Source organism: Impatiens glandulifera, chromosome 1 (assembly GCF_907164915.1).
Source record: "Impatiens glandulifera chromosome 1, dImpGla2.1, whole genome shotgun sequence".
Lineage (NCBI taxonomy): Eukaryota > Viridiplantae > Streptophyta > Magnoliopsida > Ericales > Balsaminaceae > Impatiens > Impatiens glandulifera.
This window is the reverse complement of record NC_061862.1, coordinates 27754073-27772939: the sequence shown is the minus strand read 5'-3', so window position 1 is coordinate 27772939 and position 18867 is coordinate 27754073. Positions and strand designations below refer to the sequence as shown.

At 31.9% G+C, this 18867-nt stretch overlaps 2 protein-coding genes across 2 annotated transcripts; one reads left to right on the top strand and one right to left on the bottom strand.

The window, feature by feature from the left end:
* The first annotated feature begins 11531 nt into the window (after nt 1–11531).
* LOC124920619 (hydroxyproline O-arabinosyltransferase NOD3-like) lies at nt 11532–15162 on the top strand. The gene is made up of 9 exons (XM_047461144.1): nt 11532–11668; nt 11959–12444; nt 12757–12824; nt 12912–13113; nt 13876–13973; nt 14073–14142; nt 14221–14292; nt 14380–14493; nt 14680–15162. The coding sequence occupies exons 2-9, from the start codon at nt 12049–12051 to the stop codon at nt 14740–14742; spliced, it is 1083 nt and encodes a 360-aa protein (XP_047317100.1). The 5' UTR covers nt 11532–11668; nt 11959–12048; the 3' UTR covers nt 14743–15162.
* Nucleotides 15163–16426: 1264 nt separating this feature from the next.
* Nucleotides 16427–18612, bottom strand: LOC124921206 (non-specific phospholipase C2). The gene is made up of 4 exons (XM_047461834.1): nt 18239–18612; nt 17615–18162; nt 17299–17540; nt 16427–17034 (listed from the first exon to the last, which is right to left on the bottom strand). The coding sequence occupies exons 1-4, from the start codon at nt 18551–18553 to the stop codon at nt 16559–16561; spliced, it is 1581 nt and encodes a 526-aa protein (XP_047317790.1). The 5' UTR covers nt 18554–18612; the 3' UTR covers nt 16427–16558.
* Between the last annotated feature and the right edge of the window lie 255 nt (nt 18613–18867).

Below are 18867 nucleotides of genomic sequence, written 5' to 3'. Positions count from 1 at the left end.
AATAATTCAGTTGGAAATGCTAAACTGAAATTTGTTGAAGTTAGAGATCGTATTTTTGCTGAAGAGGTTTGTAAAATTGATTCTGGTGAAACATTCAAAGGTTCTGCTCTGAATGTGGAAAACAGGGGAAGAGGTAATGATAGAAATTTCAACTAAGGTAAGAGCAGATCTATGTCAAGGAGCAGGAGGAGTCAGTCCAAGTCTGGGCGGACATTTGAGTGCTAGAATTGTGGTAAATATGGTCATTTAAAGAGGAACTGCAAAGAACCGAAGAAAATGATGATGATAAAAATGATGTAGCCAACGTTGTTATAGAATCTATCACTGATGCATTACTTCTATCTATTGATAGCCCGATAGATTCATGGGTTTTGGAATCAGGAGCGTCTTTCCACACCACTGCCCACAAAGAGTTAATGGAGAATTATGTGGCTAGAAACTGTGGGAAAGTTTATCTCGCAGATGGTGAGCCACTAGATATTATTGGCATGGGGGACATCAAATTGAAGATGACAATTGGTTCTGTTTGGAAGATTAATAAGGTGAGACACATTCTAGGTTTAATGCGCAATTTGATCTTTGTTACACAATTTGATGAAGAAGGTCACAATTTCAGTTGTGGAAATGGTGCATGGAAGGTGACTAAAGGAGCAATAGTTGTTGCTCGAGGTCACAAAACTGGAACGTTATACACGACTTTAACTTGCAGAGAATCAGTTGTTACTGTAGTTGATGACTCGAAGAACAATGAGCTGTGGCATTGCAGGTTAGGCCATATGAGCGAAAAAATGATGAAAATTCTTTTGAAGAATGGACATATTCCAGAACTGAAGTCTATTGAACATCAGTTATGTGAAACCTGCATTCTTGGAAAACAGAAACAGGTGAGTTTCTTAAAAATTGGTAAGGAGCTCAAGAAAGAAAGGCTAGAGTTGGTACACACTAATGTGTGGGGACTTGCACCTATTTCTTCTATTGGCGGATCACAATAGTACGTGACATTTAAAGATGATTCGACAAGAAAGGTATGGGTATATTTTATGAAGCACAAGTCTGAAGTATTTGTTATTTTCAAGAAATGAAAGGCTTTGGTTGAAAATGAAACAAATCAGAAAGTTAAGTGCTTGAGATCCGACAATGGAGGTGAATATATCAATTCAGATTTCAATGAGTATTGTGTTGAAAATGGGATCAGTATGGTGAAGATTGTTCCCTGAACGCCTCAAGAGAATGGAGTAGCTGAACGAATGAATCGAACATTGAACGAGCGTGCTAGAAGCATGAGATTGCATGCAGGGCTGCCTAAAACCTTCTAGGCAGAAGCTATTAATACTGCTGCCTATTTGATAAATAGGGGACCCTCTATTCCTCTTGAATTCAGAATTCCTGAAGAAGCCTGGAGCAATAAAAAGGTAAATCTTTCTTATTTGAAAGTATTTGGTTGTTTATCATATGTTCATATTAATGAATGTGATAGGAGCAAGCTTGATCCAAAGTCTAATAAATGTTTTTTATTGGTTATGGTGATATCGAGTTTGGTTATCGTTTCTGGGATAATCAAAATCGGAAGATCATTCGTAACAGAAATGTTATCTTCAATGAACAGGTTCTCTACAAAGATTGTGTTGGGAAGACATCAGATGGTGATTCCAAGTTGGAAAAGACTGGTATAGTCGATTTGAGAGATTTTTTAGCTGAATATATACTGACTGTCGAAGAAGAACAATATGTTGTTGAAGATGAAACTGTTGAGAATGTGGCCCCAGAGGTAAATCAGCAAACACCGGTTATAAAGTTGAGAAGATCGTTAGGAATCGAAAACCAGTCGAGAAGATCGTCTAGGAATCGAAAACCAGTTGAGAGATGGTCTCCATCTTTGAACTATATCTTGTTTACAGATAGAGGTGAACCTGAATACTTTGAGGAATCAATAAAATCTGATGAATCAGTTAAGTGGGAGTCTGCGATAAAAGATGAGATGGACTCTTTGACGTTGAATCAGACTTGGGAGCTCACTGAGCTATCAAAGGGAAAGAAATCACTTCACAACAAATGGATCTTCATGATTAAAGAAGAACATGATAAAACCATGAGGTACAAGGCAAGGTTGGTTGTGAAAGGATTTCAACAAAAATAAGATATTGACTACAATGAAATCTTCTCTCCAGTAGTTAAATTGATGACAATCAGAACTATTTTGAGTTTGGTTGTGAAAGAAGACTTTCATCTTCAACAAATGGATGTCAAAACTGATTTTCTTCATGGTGATTTAGATGAAGAGATTTATATGCGACAACTAGAAGGATTTGAAATCAAAGGAAAAGATGAGTTTGTGTGTAAGCTTCAGAAGAGTCTGTATGGTTTGAAACATGCTCCAAGGCAATGGTACAAGAAGTTCGATAGCTTCATGAAAAGTAATAATTTTTTGAGGTGTGAAGCTGATCATTGATGCTATATCAAGAGGTTTGATAAATCGTACATTCTTCTTCTTCTCTAAGTTGATGACATGTTGATTGCTGGAGCAAGCTTGTATGAGATTAACAAGCTCAAGAAAGAGTTGTCTGAAAAGTTTGCAATGAAGGATTTGGGTGCTGCTAAACAAATCCTTGGGATGAGAATTTTCAGGGATGAAGAAGTTCTCAAGATTTCACAAGAAGAATATGTGAAGAAAGTTCTTAGCAGGTTCAACTTGTATGATGCAAAACCAGTTACTACCCCCTTAGCTAGTCACTTCAGACTATCTAAAGATCAGTCGCCTTCAACAGAGGAGGAGAAAAATTACATGGCAACTGTTCCGTATGCCTCTGTCATTGGTTGTATTATGTATGCGATGGTTTGCATAAGACCAGACATAGCACATGCAGCGGGAGTTGTTAACAGATTCATGAGCAATCCGGGTAGACAACATTGGGAAGCAGTAAAGTGGATACTACGATACTTAAGAGGAAGTATGGGTCTCGCTTTGTGTTTTCGAAAGTCTAATATGGGTTTGGAAGGATATGTTGATGCTGACAATGGTGGTGATGTTGATAGTAGGAAGAGCACAATATGGTATATTTATACTCTAGGAGGTACTGCAATCAATTGGATTTCAAAATTGCAGAAGATTGTTGCTCTTTCTAGTTGTGAGGCAGAGTATGTTGCTGTGACAGAAGCTGCTAAGGAAATGATGTGGTTACAACCCTTTTTGCGAGAATTGAGTCAAGACTACGAGGGAAGTGTGTTGCGATGCAACAGTCAGAGTGTCATTCATTTGGCAAAGAATCATGTTTATCATGGCAGGACGAAGCATATACAAGTTCGTTATCATTTCATCCGGTCAGCTTTAGAAGATGGAGTATTAGCTCTTGAGAAGATTCTCAGGAGTGAGAATTCAGCTGATATGTTAACGAAAGTTGTGACAAATGGGAAACTGAAGTTGTGTGTAACTTCAGTTGGTCTTCTTCGTTAAGACACCAAATGGAAAGCCACTACCGATCGAGAGATGATGAAGTTAGTCTCCAAGTGCGAGATTGTTGAGTTATGGATCCTACACTTATAATAAACTCTACATTGTTAATTAGAGTTTATTGGGTTTTCTTTTTGGTTTTGGGTTTGGGCCTGACTAAAGTTATTTAGATTTATTAACTGAATGTTTACCCTATAAATATGTAATTATTAAGGGTTTACATTGTCAAGACAGAATTTTAGAGAGATAAAGTGTAAGGCAAAAACTCTGTATTCTTTCTTCTTCTTCATAGTGAAATCTGGTGGTGGCTAAAGTGGATGTAGCTCAATTTGAGTGAACCACTATAAATTTGTGTGTTCTTGTGTTCTTCTTTCTTTTGTTTTTTACATATAGTTTTCAAGCAGGTCGGATTTGGGAGATACAAATCCTAACACCCCTCTCTTCTTACCTTTTCATAGCTATCATGGCGATCTTTGAGAGCATATTCGCGATGTTCCGAAAGAATCGTCCATACATCTTTCACCCATTCTGTGAGGTAGAGGAGGTAACCCATTTATGTTTTGCTGATGATTTGTTCATTCTAGCGCACGCAGACATTGATTCCATTATAACTATTAGGGCTGCACTAACGTTCTTTTCTGAGATTACAGGTTTAACTATTAATGAAAGCAAAAGTGTGGCATTTTATGGAGGCGTAAATGACGAAACGAAGCAGGACATCTTCAACATCATGGGCATCAAGGAAGGAAGTTTTCCCTTAAGGTACTTAGGAATTCCGTTAACTGCCAAGCAGATCGAGATCTCACACTGCAAGCCGCTGATTGAAAAGGTAAAAAACACGATATCTGGCTGGACAACGAAAAAACTTTCTTATGCAGGGAGGATCGAACTTATCAAAACAGTGGTCATGGGCATAGTTGGCTACTGGGCGTAGCAAATGGTCATTCCGAAGAAGGTAATGAATGAGTTCGATACATTGATGAGGAACTTTATCTGGGTCAGTAGCGAAAGAGGAGGAAAAAAAGTCAAATTGACCGCTCTCTACAAACCGAAGGACGAGGGAGGCATCGGCTTGAAGAACTGTATCGAGTGGAACAAGGCTCTCACCTTCAAGCATCTGTGGGCTTTAGAGCACAATCAGGAGTCACTATGGATCAAATGGGTGCATACGAGGTTTATGAAATACGAAACCAGCATCTGGACCTACAAAATTCATGAATGTATGAGATGGTCTGTAAAAAAGATTCTTAAACTAAGAAGCGATATTGCAGATCTTTATGACATCCGACTAGGGGACGGGAAAGACACTTTATTCTAGCACGACCCCTAGTTCGAAAACCAGCTTATCATCCACAAGGAGGAGTTTCAAAATACCCGCATCAGAAGGGACTGCACAGAAGCGAAAATCAGAGACATTAAAGACGAAAATTGGGACTCACTCTTGAGAAGAAATCTAGAAGGACAGAGGATACTTGATCATATAAGTAACATACAACTACACGACATACCGGATATTCATGAATGGAAAGCTGAGGACAATGGGAAGCTAGTATCGAAGAAAATATGGGAGGTAACCCGGGAAAAAGCACATAAAGTAGAATGGGCTCATCTTTTATGGTCAACGAAGATTATCCCTAGACACCAGTTCATCTTATGGTTCGCCTTCTGGGAAAGACTCAACACTCGTGATCGTATCAGCAAGTATATGAGCATCCCGAACACGAACTGTCTTCTATGTAAAGGAAATGAAGAAACCATAGATCACCTATTCGGGAGTTGTTGTATTGCTTTAGAGCTTTGGAACAGATTCTATAAAAGCCTGGAGTTGATCAGTTTCCCGAGCGAATGGAATGAAATCAAAGATGCAGCACTACTCAAAGCCAAGGGAAATAAATTTGCAACAAACGTGTTCAAGTGCGGCTTTTTGGAGCAGTGGTGTATAACATTTGGCAAGAACGGAATGCAAAGTATATGACAGAACCCGCAGGAGCGTTGAAGAGTTATGGAAAGATGTTGTATCGGATTGCAGCGCCCTCGCGGTAACGTGGACAAGAATTCCAAGCACGGAGCAGAACTGGAATATCTGTAGGAACTGGAATTTACCATTTTTTAAACTCACTAGAATTGAAAACATTGTAATCAGATAATTCATTTACGTTTTTAGCTTTTTAGCTTTTACTCAGAATGTTACAACTTCAAAATCATTATAGGCCTGTCTAGAATGATCTCTTAAACTCGTGGTTTTTTTTTTCCCATTTTTTGGAATTTTTAATAAAATGACGCTAAGTATAAGGATTGGTCTTGAATACAATTGAGAAACAATCGTTGGTTAGTCTAGAAATGACCATACAACAATCTTTACTAGCATGCATTTTTCGGGTTTTGAATGTCTCGAGAATCTTCTCTTTGCACCCATTAACGTTATTGATCATCTTCCAACAACCCAAACCTGGAAAGGGGGTCAATTTCTCTCCGTCTAGTTCCTCTGATCCTTCAGCAGACTTCTGATCCTTGAGCAGACTGCATTGTAGATCCCATGGGGACTAGAACAAGTACTAATACAAATATTTCTCAGCAATTTCCCCTCATTTTTTTGGAGCCCATTCTTAGTTTCTTGTATAATGACAATATTCTATACTTTGGTATATATATATATATAGACAGAAGTAAATATTGGACTTTTTAAATTTGCTCATTAATTTATGCTACCATGTTACACTATGAATTTTGATTAGATTCTTTATGATATGTAGTTTTATCTCTTTTTTGTATTGAGATACAATTAAGTATTGTATACAATGTAAAAAAATTAAAGTTAAAAACTTCTAAGAAGAAATTGAGAAACTTAAATTAAATTATCTTTACCATGACTAACAAATAAATAAATGAAATATTTGGCCCTTGTCAATTTAATTAAGATATTTTTAATAAGAATTTAATCCTCTCAAGTTTTATAAAAAGTATCATAAATACACCTTTTCTTATTGCATAAGCAATGTTTAAAATAAATTGATGAAGAAAATGAAAATAATAATGGGAAAATGAAAAGTATAACAACATAACATGATCCGATTGATCTACAATTTCTCTTACCGATTTAAAAACGTAAATTATAGAAAATCACAAGCATACATGACTAAATATCATTAATAGGTTATAAAAAAGAATTTTAAAAAAAAATCAAGGCTGATTCTCCCTATCTTATTAGATCAAAATTCTAAAAATATATTATTTGGCAAAAATAAATTAAATTTGTACTGGATTTTTGAGAACATGATCATTTTATGTTTTGTCTCAATGATGTTTCATATTTACAGACATTCTTTGAGAAATTTGTTTTTCTTTTGAATAACTTATGACAATATATATATGGCACAACTTGTAATAAAAAAAATTATTCTCTTGATACAAATTTTTTAAATAAATATTTAGCCCCAATCTTAAATTGTTCTAAGAGATTTGAGTTTTTGGGTAGGATCTGAATAATTTTTTATATTAGCATAGTCAACTATATAGTATTTATCATGAAATATTTAGTTATATTTTATAAATTATTTTTTCTAATAAAATTAAATTCCTACTCACGGTGACCTGGTCGAATTGGGTACTACTATTTATATAGATAAATCAAAACATGGGATCAAGAATTAGTGCTGCACAATGTGATTGTTATTTGTTTTAGATTTTTTTTAGCAACTTAATTTTTGTTACTCAAAGGTAATATATATGTTGACAAAACTTATTAAACTAACATAAGTGAAATGTGAAGGGTTCGATTCTTAGAACGTAAATGTTATACTCTTCCTAATTTTATATATATATATATAGTCAAATTTTAGATCTTGTTAAAATGTGATTTTGACTTACCTATCCTACTTACATTTAGGGGCGTAAACGAGTCAAGTTGCTCGTAAATAGCTCGGTCAAAGCTCGTCTCGAACTCGGTTTGACCGAGCTCGAGTCAAATTCGAGTAGCTCGATTATAAAATCGAGCTCAAACTCGAGTTTTATATTTGTTGGTTGAGTTATATATTATATATTATATAATATATATAATTATATATTATATAATATATATAATTATATAATATATAATATTATAACCAAAAAAAAAACCCACAGACTTTCCTTCTTAAACCTTCCATTTCTCTTCTTCTTTTTATTCCCAAGCAAGCAGTCAAATTTATCTCTATCTTCTCCTTTCATTTCTGTTTTTTCCTTCTTCCATTCTCAAACAAACAGTCAAATTCATCTCTATCTCTCTTCTCCTTTTATTTCCAAAATGGCCAACCCTTATTTTTTTTCTCCTTCCATTTTTAAACGGTTAAACCCTTCTTTTTCTTCTCCTTAGTAGATTCTTTTTCCAACATGACTTTGAAACATCTATTTTTTGGATTTTACGTTAACAGCTTGTTCATTGCTTTCACTATTTTATATATTCGAATCTTGTAATATTTATGATGAACATCTTTTAAATATTTAATTTCGTTTGTAATTTTTAAATGAGATTTTTATAATTGAATGATTATTTTTAAATTATGTGATGATATTTATATTTTTTATTATTAAATAATGTTGTGATTATATATATGTGTAGTTTGTGAAATATATATTATATTATATTTGAGATATTATTTAATGGTAAAATATAATTTTAATTAATAAAATTTAATTTTAGAGTTTTCGAGTTTGAGTTCGAGCTCGAGTAGTTTGAATTATAATCGATCTAGTATAAATTTTGATACTCAATCGAGTTCGAGTATTTACAATTCAATTCGAGTCGAGTTCGAGTAGTATGGTACGTACTCGACTCAACTCTTTTACCCTATGCAAGATATTAAATTAATTATAAAAATTTACTTTAATTAAAAAGTTTTGTTTTTTAATATGTTAGAAAAACTCACACATGATAAGGAGACCTCTATATTGTATACTCAATTGTAAACAATAAATAAAAGTTAGCAATTACTTGTAACGGAATAGTGACAAATTTGCAATTACTTGTAACCTAAGAGCATTAATAAATACCTATATTTGCAACCCAAAAATCTCAATTTAATTCTAAGAATATAAATATTAAATTTAAGGCAATTCTAAATCAATAAATGATTTCAAAGGATGAGATAATCAATAGTATTTTTTTCTTAAATGGATAAAAATATTTTGATTGATCCATAATTATTTTGTAAATGTTTATTTTCCTTTTTTACTATATAAACTAATACAATAAAAATAAAAATCATAAATGACATATGAACAGGGTCTGCCCTGAGGTAAGCCCGACAAGTACTCGGGCTAGGGCAGCCCACTTCCCGGGACAGCCCATTTATTAAAAATAATAAGGTTTAAATTAAATATATTGTAATTTTGAACATAAAATATTGTAGTTTAGTGATTTTAGATAAAAACTTAAAATTTTTGTTTTGGTTATGGATTCAAACCTCACCAAAAACCATTTTTCTTATTAAATTTTTTAACTCGACTTAAGGCAACAAAAAAATATAGAGCATTTTACTAACGGGGACTGGGACAGCACGAAACTCGGGACCGACTCTGCATATGAATGATTGCTATAATTGACATTTATCATGGGATAAATTATGAAAACAAATTAAAATTTATAATCATTCATATTATATATTTATTTTTCTTTTAATTTTTTAAAATGAGTATGGCAGTGCCCATCAATGACTATGTTTAATTAGAAATTTTTATTCAAATTCAAGACCTCTTTAAACAACCCATTTGATGCAACAAACGTTATGTATGTTTGATAATTTTTATTATTCAATTATATACCTCTAATAATAGATTTAAGACATTTTTTAAACAAAATAAAGTATAAAATTACAACGCAATAATAATTTTAAACACACATTTTTATTAAATAAAATCTGTAAATAATAGTAGTATTATTATTTAAAATAAAATTTACGCAATAAATAAATGTTAGTAAATATATAATAACTAAAAAAAATAAGATTTTTAATTAACTAAAAATAATTGAGTTCATTAAATTCTTATTGTTTTTAATTAAGTAGAATTGGGTAGGACTCTATAACCAATAACCCAAATTCTCCAAATATAGTTGAAACTGTGACATTTTTTTTATAATCTTACCAATTGAGTTGATTAAATTTTGTAATTGTGGATGACTCACCGATTACTAAAATGATAAGAACTTAATATTCATTTTCATACTTCTTTAAACAATAAAAAAATATAATAATAATCCTTTAATATTGAAATAGTTTTATATTATTAATATTATGCCACTTTCTAAAATTTGAACAGATCTATAATAAATGTTAAAATACTATTTAAGTAACTAAAGTAAATTATTTTTATTAATAATAATATAAAAATTATTATATTTATGTAATAATATATATTGCCATATATATTTGTTAGGTAGTATTGATTGTAGGTATAAAATAATAATAGTAATAGTAAATTTTGTTAAGTGTTTTTATTTAATTATTTTGTATAAATAATATTTAAAAGTTATATAATTTATATTTTAAAATAGAAAAAAGCTCATATATACTTGTACAAATAGCTAAGTTAGACGTATGTACTAATAAAAATCATTTCAACATATGTATTATCAAAAATTGGCTCATTTAGCCTGTTTTAATAAACATGGTTAACTTTTATTTTTAAATTTATATATTTATTAATTAAATATTAATATATTTTCTCTCTCATTCTTTTTCATTAATTAAACTGTTTAATTTATTTTATTCTTAATTTTTTTATTATTTTAATATTAATTTCTATTTTATATTTCATTTTTTTTATTAGTTTTTATTTCTCATATTTTTTATATTCTCATTTTTTTTTTAAAAATTAACAACTTATTTATGAATTTTATGTTTTTTTGAAGGGTTTTTTTTCTTATTTAATTTAATATAATAAAAATGAAAAAGGGTTTTTTCTTATTTAGTTTAATATAAATAAAAATGAAATTAATAATTTTTTATTAACTTTGACCCTGTTAATATTTAATATTATATATTTAAATAAAATCTAGATCTAATATTTTTTTAATAATTTTAACATTTTTGAAATTGGAGTAAATGAACAATATATTAACTTTCTATATATATATTCTACAAATTATAATAAAAAAAAATGTAAATATAAAAATTGGGCATTCAAGGAATAAAAATAATAAAAAATTAAAGATATAGATATTTTTTTTATAATTTAATATATTGTGGTAAAATTTAATATATTATATTAATCTTATTAATTATGTGATGAGTAATGTGATTAGCTTGATTGGCAATCATTTTCTTTATTAATTATATATATTCTTAAATAAGATAAATAAAAATTACCTATTAATAAAGCCATGATTTAATATAGTGGTAAGAAGCTTGATTATTAAATTAGATCTAACTAGTTTAAAAATTTTCCACAAAAATAAAATAAAATAATTATAAGTGAAAAACAAAGTTTTAATATTCAATATAAACAAATATCTACACTTGTTAACTACATTTTATAACCTAACACAAAATGTGTTTACAAATTATAAGTAATAATAAAAAAAATATGAATAAAAATAAATAAATATTAATTTAATAATTAAATTAAATTTATATAAATATAAATATAAAGAATAAAAATATTTTTTTACATTTTATACAACATTTTTATACAATCAACCAAACACAAAATTATAAAATCTTTACAATTTATAATCTTTTTATACTATCAACCAAATAAAAATAGCCTATATAATTTACACCTCTTAATATCCATTTATAACTTATATCTCATACAATTAATACTTATATAATTAATACCATGTAACAAACATTACTATTTTTTATTATTATTATTTTTTTATTTTTTTATTTTTTTATTTTTTTAAGTGTAAAATAGAATGCTTATTAATAATTATAATAGATAAATCCCTAATATATATATAATATATATAATGGATTTGAAAGATTTTACCCTTTTTGTAGGTGAGTTTTATAATTTTATTTATTAAATTTTTACATATGTAATATTTTTTTATTAAAAAGAAAGAAAAGTCAAAATGTACAAGTAAAAGAAGAGACTGATCTGAATATGGTTGCAGTTGTGGATCCCCACTCAGTCCTCTGATCGTCCCTTTCCTTTCGATCATCTCTCTCTATATATATATATATATACATCGAGATATCTGTATCTATTTCTCTCCATTTCCGTCTATCATAAGCTCAGGTAATGTTCTTCACCACATACATTTCATGAACTTCAACTTTTAGGGTATTTTTTTCTTTTCAATTTTAACTACTCAATCGCTAACGCCTTCAATTTTACTTCCTCTCTCCCATGCATTGATCATCTATGCTATTAGGGTTTTAGTCAAAATCCAATTTTTTTTATTAGAATGTCAGATCTGCAGTTACTCCTTTTTCCGTATCTGTCATCCAGGAAAGAAACGCATCATCGATTCTGCAGTTTATTTAGCTGCTTTTTGACTTCATTTTCTTTTCTGTTTCGATTGGCAGATTCGGGGAGTGGTTTGATATTGTTTTCTATAAAGGGTTTATCTGCTTATCAGCTGTTCCTATTAGATTGAGTTGATTTAAAATAGTGCAATGATAGGGAAGAAGCATATGTCTCGTGCTTCTCCAGTGTTTCTGGTTTTGATATCATTGGGATTCTTCCTTGCAACTTATAATTTGATAACTATGATCATGCACAACATGGAAGCAAATTCTGGGGAAGATTTGAATTGGTTTGATTTTAACCCAGATGGGTCTAGGCAGACTAATCAAACACGAGCTCTTTACCATGTTGCTCTTACAGCAACAGATGCGGCTTACAGCCAATGGCAGTGTCGAATTATGTATTACTGGTATAAGAAGGTTAAGGACATGCCTGGATCTGACATGGGAGGGTTTACTAGGATCTTGCACTCAGGGAGATCTGATCGTTTGATGGATGAGATTCCATCCTTTGTGGTTGATCCACTTCCTAATGGGCTTGATCGGGTATAACTGTTATTCTTTGCATTAATTTTGATACTGCATATATGAAGTAGATGTAAATCCCTGCTTCTTTTGTATAAGTGTACCAATGTTTTGAACATTTAAGGTACAAAAACACTAAACATCTTAAAAAGAAGGAAATTCTTATTTCACAGTAAGTAGATTCATCTTCATGTGTTGCTTTTCGTTCGTGCATATGATAGAGGCCTTGGTTGAGGCAGTTTCAATTGGTTCTCTATAAGAGAAAAATAGTGCATTCAAGAAATCCATCACTTTAACTATCTATTTTCACACAATTTTGGATGTCATGTCTAGGGTTATATTGTGTTGAATAGACCGTGGGCTTTTGTGCAATGGCTAGAGAGAACTGTTATTGAGGAAGAGTAAGTTTCATTTGCAATCCTCATAAAATTTATTTTCACTCATGCTTTTATGATCTAAAATCGAGCACATTCTATGGGCTGATGCAGATACATTTTGATGGCAGAACCTGATCACCTATTTGTAAACCCTCTACCTAACTTGGCACATGGAGTTCATCCAGCAGCTTTTCCATTTTTCTACATCAAACCAGTTGAAAACAAGGCAATAGTTAGGAAATATTTTCCTGAAGAGAAGGGACCTATCACTAATGTTGATCCTATTGGCAATTCTCCAGTAATTATCAAGAAGGTGATGCATATTCCCCATTTGTTAATACAAATCATCACTCTCATTCTGTTTCTTTTTTCTTTTTTTTACTTAATTCAAACTAGTTTTCGGTTGATTCAGATGAAATTACTTTAAAATATCTGCATTCTTTAGAATATCTGAACAGTTCCTATAGGTTGAGCTCTTTTGTCAAGAAAATATAGAGCCTATCTGAAAACTAGTATTTTGTCAGTCACATTGGAAAGCCAAAATTATTGAAACATTTTTTTTTGTTTGCCATGAGATTAGTTTATTCTTTTACTATAATTCAGATTATAGCATGATTTTTGTAGTTTGATTTGGTATGCAAATTATTTCCTAAATCACAATCCAAATTATAGTGTATTTTTCTGCTTCATTTGGTATAGAATTTTTATTTTCTGGATCATGACCAAATAATTTATAGACTAGAGTGATTATTGGCAAACATAACAAATTTAGATTTTTCCGCGATCAAAGGAAAAAAATACCTAAACAATGGTGGGTGAACATTTAAATAAGTTTGATTCTTTGTTGGATCTTATATAGTGTTCTTTGTTCTATTCATTTAACATATCCTTGTCCTTGGTATTGGATAGCGTTCTCTATAGCATTGGGTTAAAGTTATAAGGCCAATAATGGATTTCAACTGTAGTTGGTGAACTATGAATTTTTTTTTGAGAAAAACTTTGATTAGTTATGATATGTTCTGTTGAAAGATGTTGCTTTAATAATGACATGACATTAGTGTATGTGTAACAACAGTCTATTCTAGAGGATATAGCACCTACATGGATGAATATATCTCTCAGAATGAAATACGACCCTGAAACCGACAAAGCTTTTGGATGGGTACTTGAAATGTGAGTTCATTACATATGTCAAACTTTTTTATTTTAAGTTTGTAAGTTGAACATGTATATTGACTTTGGAGGTTTTGAACATCCATTCCATTCCTTTAGGTATGGTTATGCGATTGCATCTGCACTGCATGGTGTGCGACACATTCTTCGTACAGACTTTATGATTCAGGTTTGTTTGTGCTATTTACTCTAGTTTAACTATTTGACTTCTTCTCACTTGTTTTGGACTGTTTTTCGCTTCAATCAGCCACCTTGGGATTTGGAGGTTGGAAAGAATTTTATAATTCATTACACTTATGGATGTGATTACAATATGAAGGTAAGAGGTTTTACTGACTGACTCGCCCATGTGATGACCTTTCCTCTTTTCTAAGCCTTATTATTCCTGGTTGGTAAAAAATGATAGGGAAAACTAACTTATGGAAAAATTGGGGAATGGCGTTTTGACAAGAGATCTCATCTTAGGAGACCTCCCCCGAGAAACATCACCTTGCCTCCCCCTGGAGTTCCCGAAAGTGTGGTATGTGATCCAACTCTTCTTTAGATGATGCGTATAGTAATGACATTCTGTTTGAATGTGCAAAGAACATGTTTGGACTTGAGATACAATGAAAGATCAGATTGTTGATCTGCCATTACCTATGTTTTGTAAATTAATTTCTGGTTTTGATGTCCTGTTTGTTATGTATGTTGTTGTACTTGGCAGGTAAGACTTGTAAAGATGGTGAACGAAGCTTCTGCTAACATTCCTGGGTGGGACAAACTGTAGTGAACTGAAGACTGGAAGTATCTTTTGGAGGTATAATAATATAGGTAGAAAAATGGAAGTAACTGGGGAGAGTACATAATACAAAACATATACAGGTCTTTGAGCAGAAAATTAGATCATAGGAAGAAGAATGTTTACATCAACAAATCAAAAACTGATGCTATGGAATTTTCAGTACTCATCTACTCTCTTTGATTTAACATAACCAGAATTTTGAGTTCAATATTGCTCGGATAGTTTTATTTTCATTTTTATATATTTAGTTAGAACAATGACTTCTTTTTTCATTATTGAAGTAACACCAGAATAGGTGTTCATGTTTTGGAAGTTTAGGAGTTGTTTGATACTTTTGGAAGGTCTGTTTATCCCCTTCAGAGTGTTTTAAGGTTTTGTTTCATGTTTATGCAATATGTTATTATGAAAACTACAAATTTGGGTCTTTTATTGCAAAAAAAAATGGCAAGATTAGGGCATTATTTTATTTTTAATCTTGGAAGCTAGCACTCTTATTTTAAATTAGATATTAAAATAATATTTTGTAAAGATATTAGCATTAAACATGATTTAAATATTGAAAGATTCTTCAAATGAAACGGTTATCAGTTCGAAGCCACAACTGACATTTGAAATACAAGTTAACTTAAAGGTTTTAGTTTATATTTAACCCCACTTCAAAGCAAGACAGTTTTAACAATAGAATATAGTTTAATTTAATTGAATAAACATTATGTTAATATCTATGCAAGTGTTCTTGGGTGGCTTGATATTTTAAATCGGGATGGGTACCTGATTTCCGTGTGAGTATTAGATAATTGGGTAGGGTGTTTTAAATCGGGTATGATTCAAAATTTCGATAACCGATTATATTAATATAAATTTTTTTATTAAATTTTATCGTGACATTTCAAGTTGATAAACATTCTAATAAATACACAATTTATTTTGCTTATACTTATTCTCTACTCCAACTTTATTTTTACCAAAAAAAAATTATTTATCACACATTTAGATCATTTCTCATTATCTTCCATTCTTTTTAATAATAAAATATTACTTTCACTCTCACTTTTTTATATTTAATCTTTACTTTATTTTTTTTAAGAGGTTGTTTTCTTCAACAAATAAGATGTTAAGTAATTATTTATTTATTTTTCTATAACATTTTAATATTATTAATTTTAAAATTATTTATTATTTAATAAAATTATGTTACTTTCTTAAATTCATTGAATAGGATAATAAAGCATCCGTGGGAGATCAGATATCCGACGAAACGTCGATAGTGATAGAATTAGAGATACCCGATGGGGTCGATAGTGATAGAATTAGAAATACCCGATAGGGTTAGGTTGTAAAATGAAAATTGGAGATGAATATTTCACTACCCATGGGTAAAGGACCCATTGTTATCCCAAGTTTCGTTTTTTTTTTTTTATTTTAGAAAATTTTATGATTCATGTTTTATAACTATTGATTTATGTGTCTTATAGAATTTAAAAACTCATTTTGTTTTTAACAAATCATATTACCGCTGTTTATAATTGTTACAGGTGGGATTGTTTTTATGTCCAAAATCAATTGTCACTGGCATAAATACAATCTCTATTAGGATAATAGACAATTTACACAAAAAGAATAGTTCTTTGCCAACATATTTTTTCCAAGAAACATAATGACAAATCAATAAAGCAAAAAAATGAATTGAATTAGTAATACTGCATATATTTAACGATCTGATCATGACTATGATTTGATAGGTTTATAATACACCAGGTCCTGTAATATGATATAGTCCTAGACCTAGATAGTAATTAAATTAATGAACTGTTTTGAAATGCCTTGTGGTAAGAGAAGGCCTCATGTGCACAATCTGTTCAGAATCAACTCCCATTGAAGTAGCTGCAATCCCTGCCTCAACAAACCCTTCCATTGCTTCTTGCATATACACTTTCCCTTCTTTAACATTCATCTCCTTCTCAATCTTATTTGAAATACTTCCCAGAATGTTCTCTCCTTTCAACACCGCAGCCAGCTGAACCAACTCCTGCTGGAATTCCGTTAACTTCGCTTCCTCGTTGGCCTCGGTTTGTCTTATCGGCACTGGCATCGGCAATGTTACAGGGCAGTCGGTTCTTGGCTCCTTTGTTTGGAGAATTCCCTCGAAGGTGCCAGCCCATGAATCTCTCTTGGTGAGAAAGTTGGGTAGATTGAATATCTTCTTCATTGTTCCTGGGATTGATGAATGCTCGTATTCTGAGGTTGCAGATGGATTCCCATTGGGCCCATGCACAACTGCAAACAAAATCACTCACTTTTATATTCATATTATTATCAAAATTATTGGACCCTTTGAAAAAAACACAAAAGTAGTTTGTTTGGTGTTGAATTTAGTAAAGAAAACCACATGCAATAATTTAGATCACGGAATGAAATAAATAAATATATTATTTTTTTAACACTAACTTATCCTCTTTTTCTAGACTGGATTTTATTAAACTAAAGTCCAACAAAAGGCAGCTTCTTTCCCACCACCCTTTAGAAAGAGTGACATCTTACCGGTTCCTTTTTGGATCCAAGGTGAGACCATGATTGTGGGAACCCGGACACCCAACCGGTCGAATTTGAAGAAAAAGGGTTCGGGTCCGACAATATCATCTGGGCTCGGGACACCACGGACAGGAGTAGGAACATGATCAAAGAAACCGCCGTGTTCATCATAAGTGATTATCAAAAGGGTTTCGTTCCACTGCGGACTAGCCCTCAGAGTTTCATACACCTCCTTCACCAACATTTGTCCCCTGTTCATCATCATTGAATTCGATTAGCATTAACAGTGAATAAATAACCAATCGGAGATGTAAGAATCGTTTACCGGTAGACGTCGTGCGATGGATGGTCGTCGGTGGCCGGATTATTTTTTGTATCGGTGTAATGCTGCTCCACCACCGCATAATTAGGCAATTTCCCCTTGGCGGCGTCTTTCTTAAAGGTCGAATCGTATTGATGAAATTTAAACACATACTTGAGCTTTCTCAAGTTCCTGTAGAACAGAGTCGCCGGCACATCTTGATAGTATATTCCAAATGAGTAACCGGCTTCATCCAGGCTTTCAAAAATCGTTTTCTGAGGATACCCTCTTGCGAGTAGAATCGGTTTGTTGGTGGTGGCGCCGGCCGATGTGCCGGAGTGAACGTAGAGTCGATTCGGCTGAGTTGATGTCGGAACAGAAGCGAACCACCGATCGAACACTGCGAATTCAGACACCAAAGATTTGTAGACAGCAACCTTATCCGGATTGAACCCATTCATGACTGCTTGTGGCATGTCTGGTTGCATTGATAGAGCTTGTTGAGCAAACCCATTCATCGGAGGCGGATTAGCTGAGGTGTCGTTGGATCCGAATATCTGTTCCCGAATGGCCTGAAATCAAGATGTTAATGAGAATGAATGAATGAATATATGGGTTATGTTCAGATTTCATTTTTATACACGGTACCTGGAAAGAATGGCCCGGATCGGGATCAACGTAATGAGACTGGTTCTGAAAATAGACACGGGATGAATTCGGGTCGGAAGTAGAGGTTGGGTTGGATTCAGATCCTGTGACGCCATTGATTTCAGGGTTCAAGGATTTCATCCAGCCGAGCATGTGGTCAAATGAGCGATTCTCCATTACCAGAACCACCACCGTTTTGATGGGACCTGGAGGGGATTTTCCGGCATTGGCACAGCCGGAAATGACTATAAATAAGATAAACATAGAGAGAGAAACCGGCGGCGCCGGCGACTGTTGCTTCTGCCTGGTAAACATTTTTAACCGGAGAGAGATGACAGAAGCAACTAAAGTACTGAAAATAATGATCAGTCACACAACATTAGAAAGATTTATATATTAGTGATGCGTGGAGAGAAGGAGAAAAGACTCAATATTTAATAATTTTGTTACTTTTCAAAAAAGAAATACTAATTTATTTTAAAGATTATCATGATTCAACCATTAAGGAAATTTAGTTTAATTCAGAATAACTGATAAATACATTTATACAAGAAATTTAATTACTCAATCTTGTTTAATTAATAAATCTTACATAAATTATAATTGGTGAAGAAAAGTTATTACTCATA

Coding starts and splice junctions, on each gene's coding strand:
- LOC124920619 (XM_047461144.1), top strand. CDS start 12,049: ATGATAGGGAAGAAGCATATGTCTCGTGCTTCTCCAGTGTTTCTGGTT. Junction 13,114..13,875: donor CTCCAGTAATTATCAAGAAG/GTGATGCATATT, acceptor GTGTAACAACAG/TCTATTCTAGAGGATATAGC. Junction 14,494..14,679: donor CTGGAGTTCCCGAAAGTGTG/GTATGTGATCCA, acceptor TGTACTTGGCAG/GTAAGACTTGTAAAGATGGT.
- LOC124921206 (XM_047461834.1), bottom strand. CDS start 18,553: ATGTTTACCAGGCAGAAGCAACAGTCGCCGGCGCCGCCGGTTTCTCTC. Junction 17,541..17,614: donor CCATCGCACGACGTCTACCG/GTAAACGATTCT, acceptor GATGATGAACAG/GGGACAAATGTTGGTGAAGG. Junction 17,035..17,298: donor TTGGATCCAAAAAGGAACCG/GTAAGATGTCAC, acceptor TTTTGTTTGCAG/TTGTGCATGGGCCCAATGGG.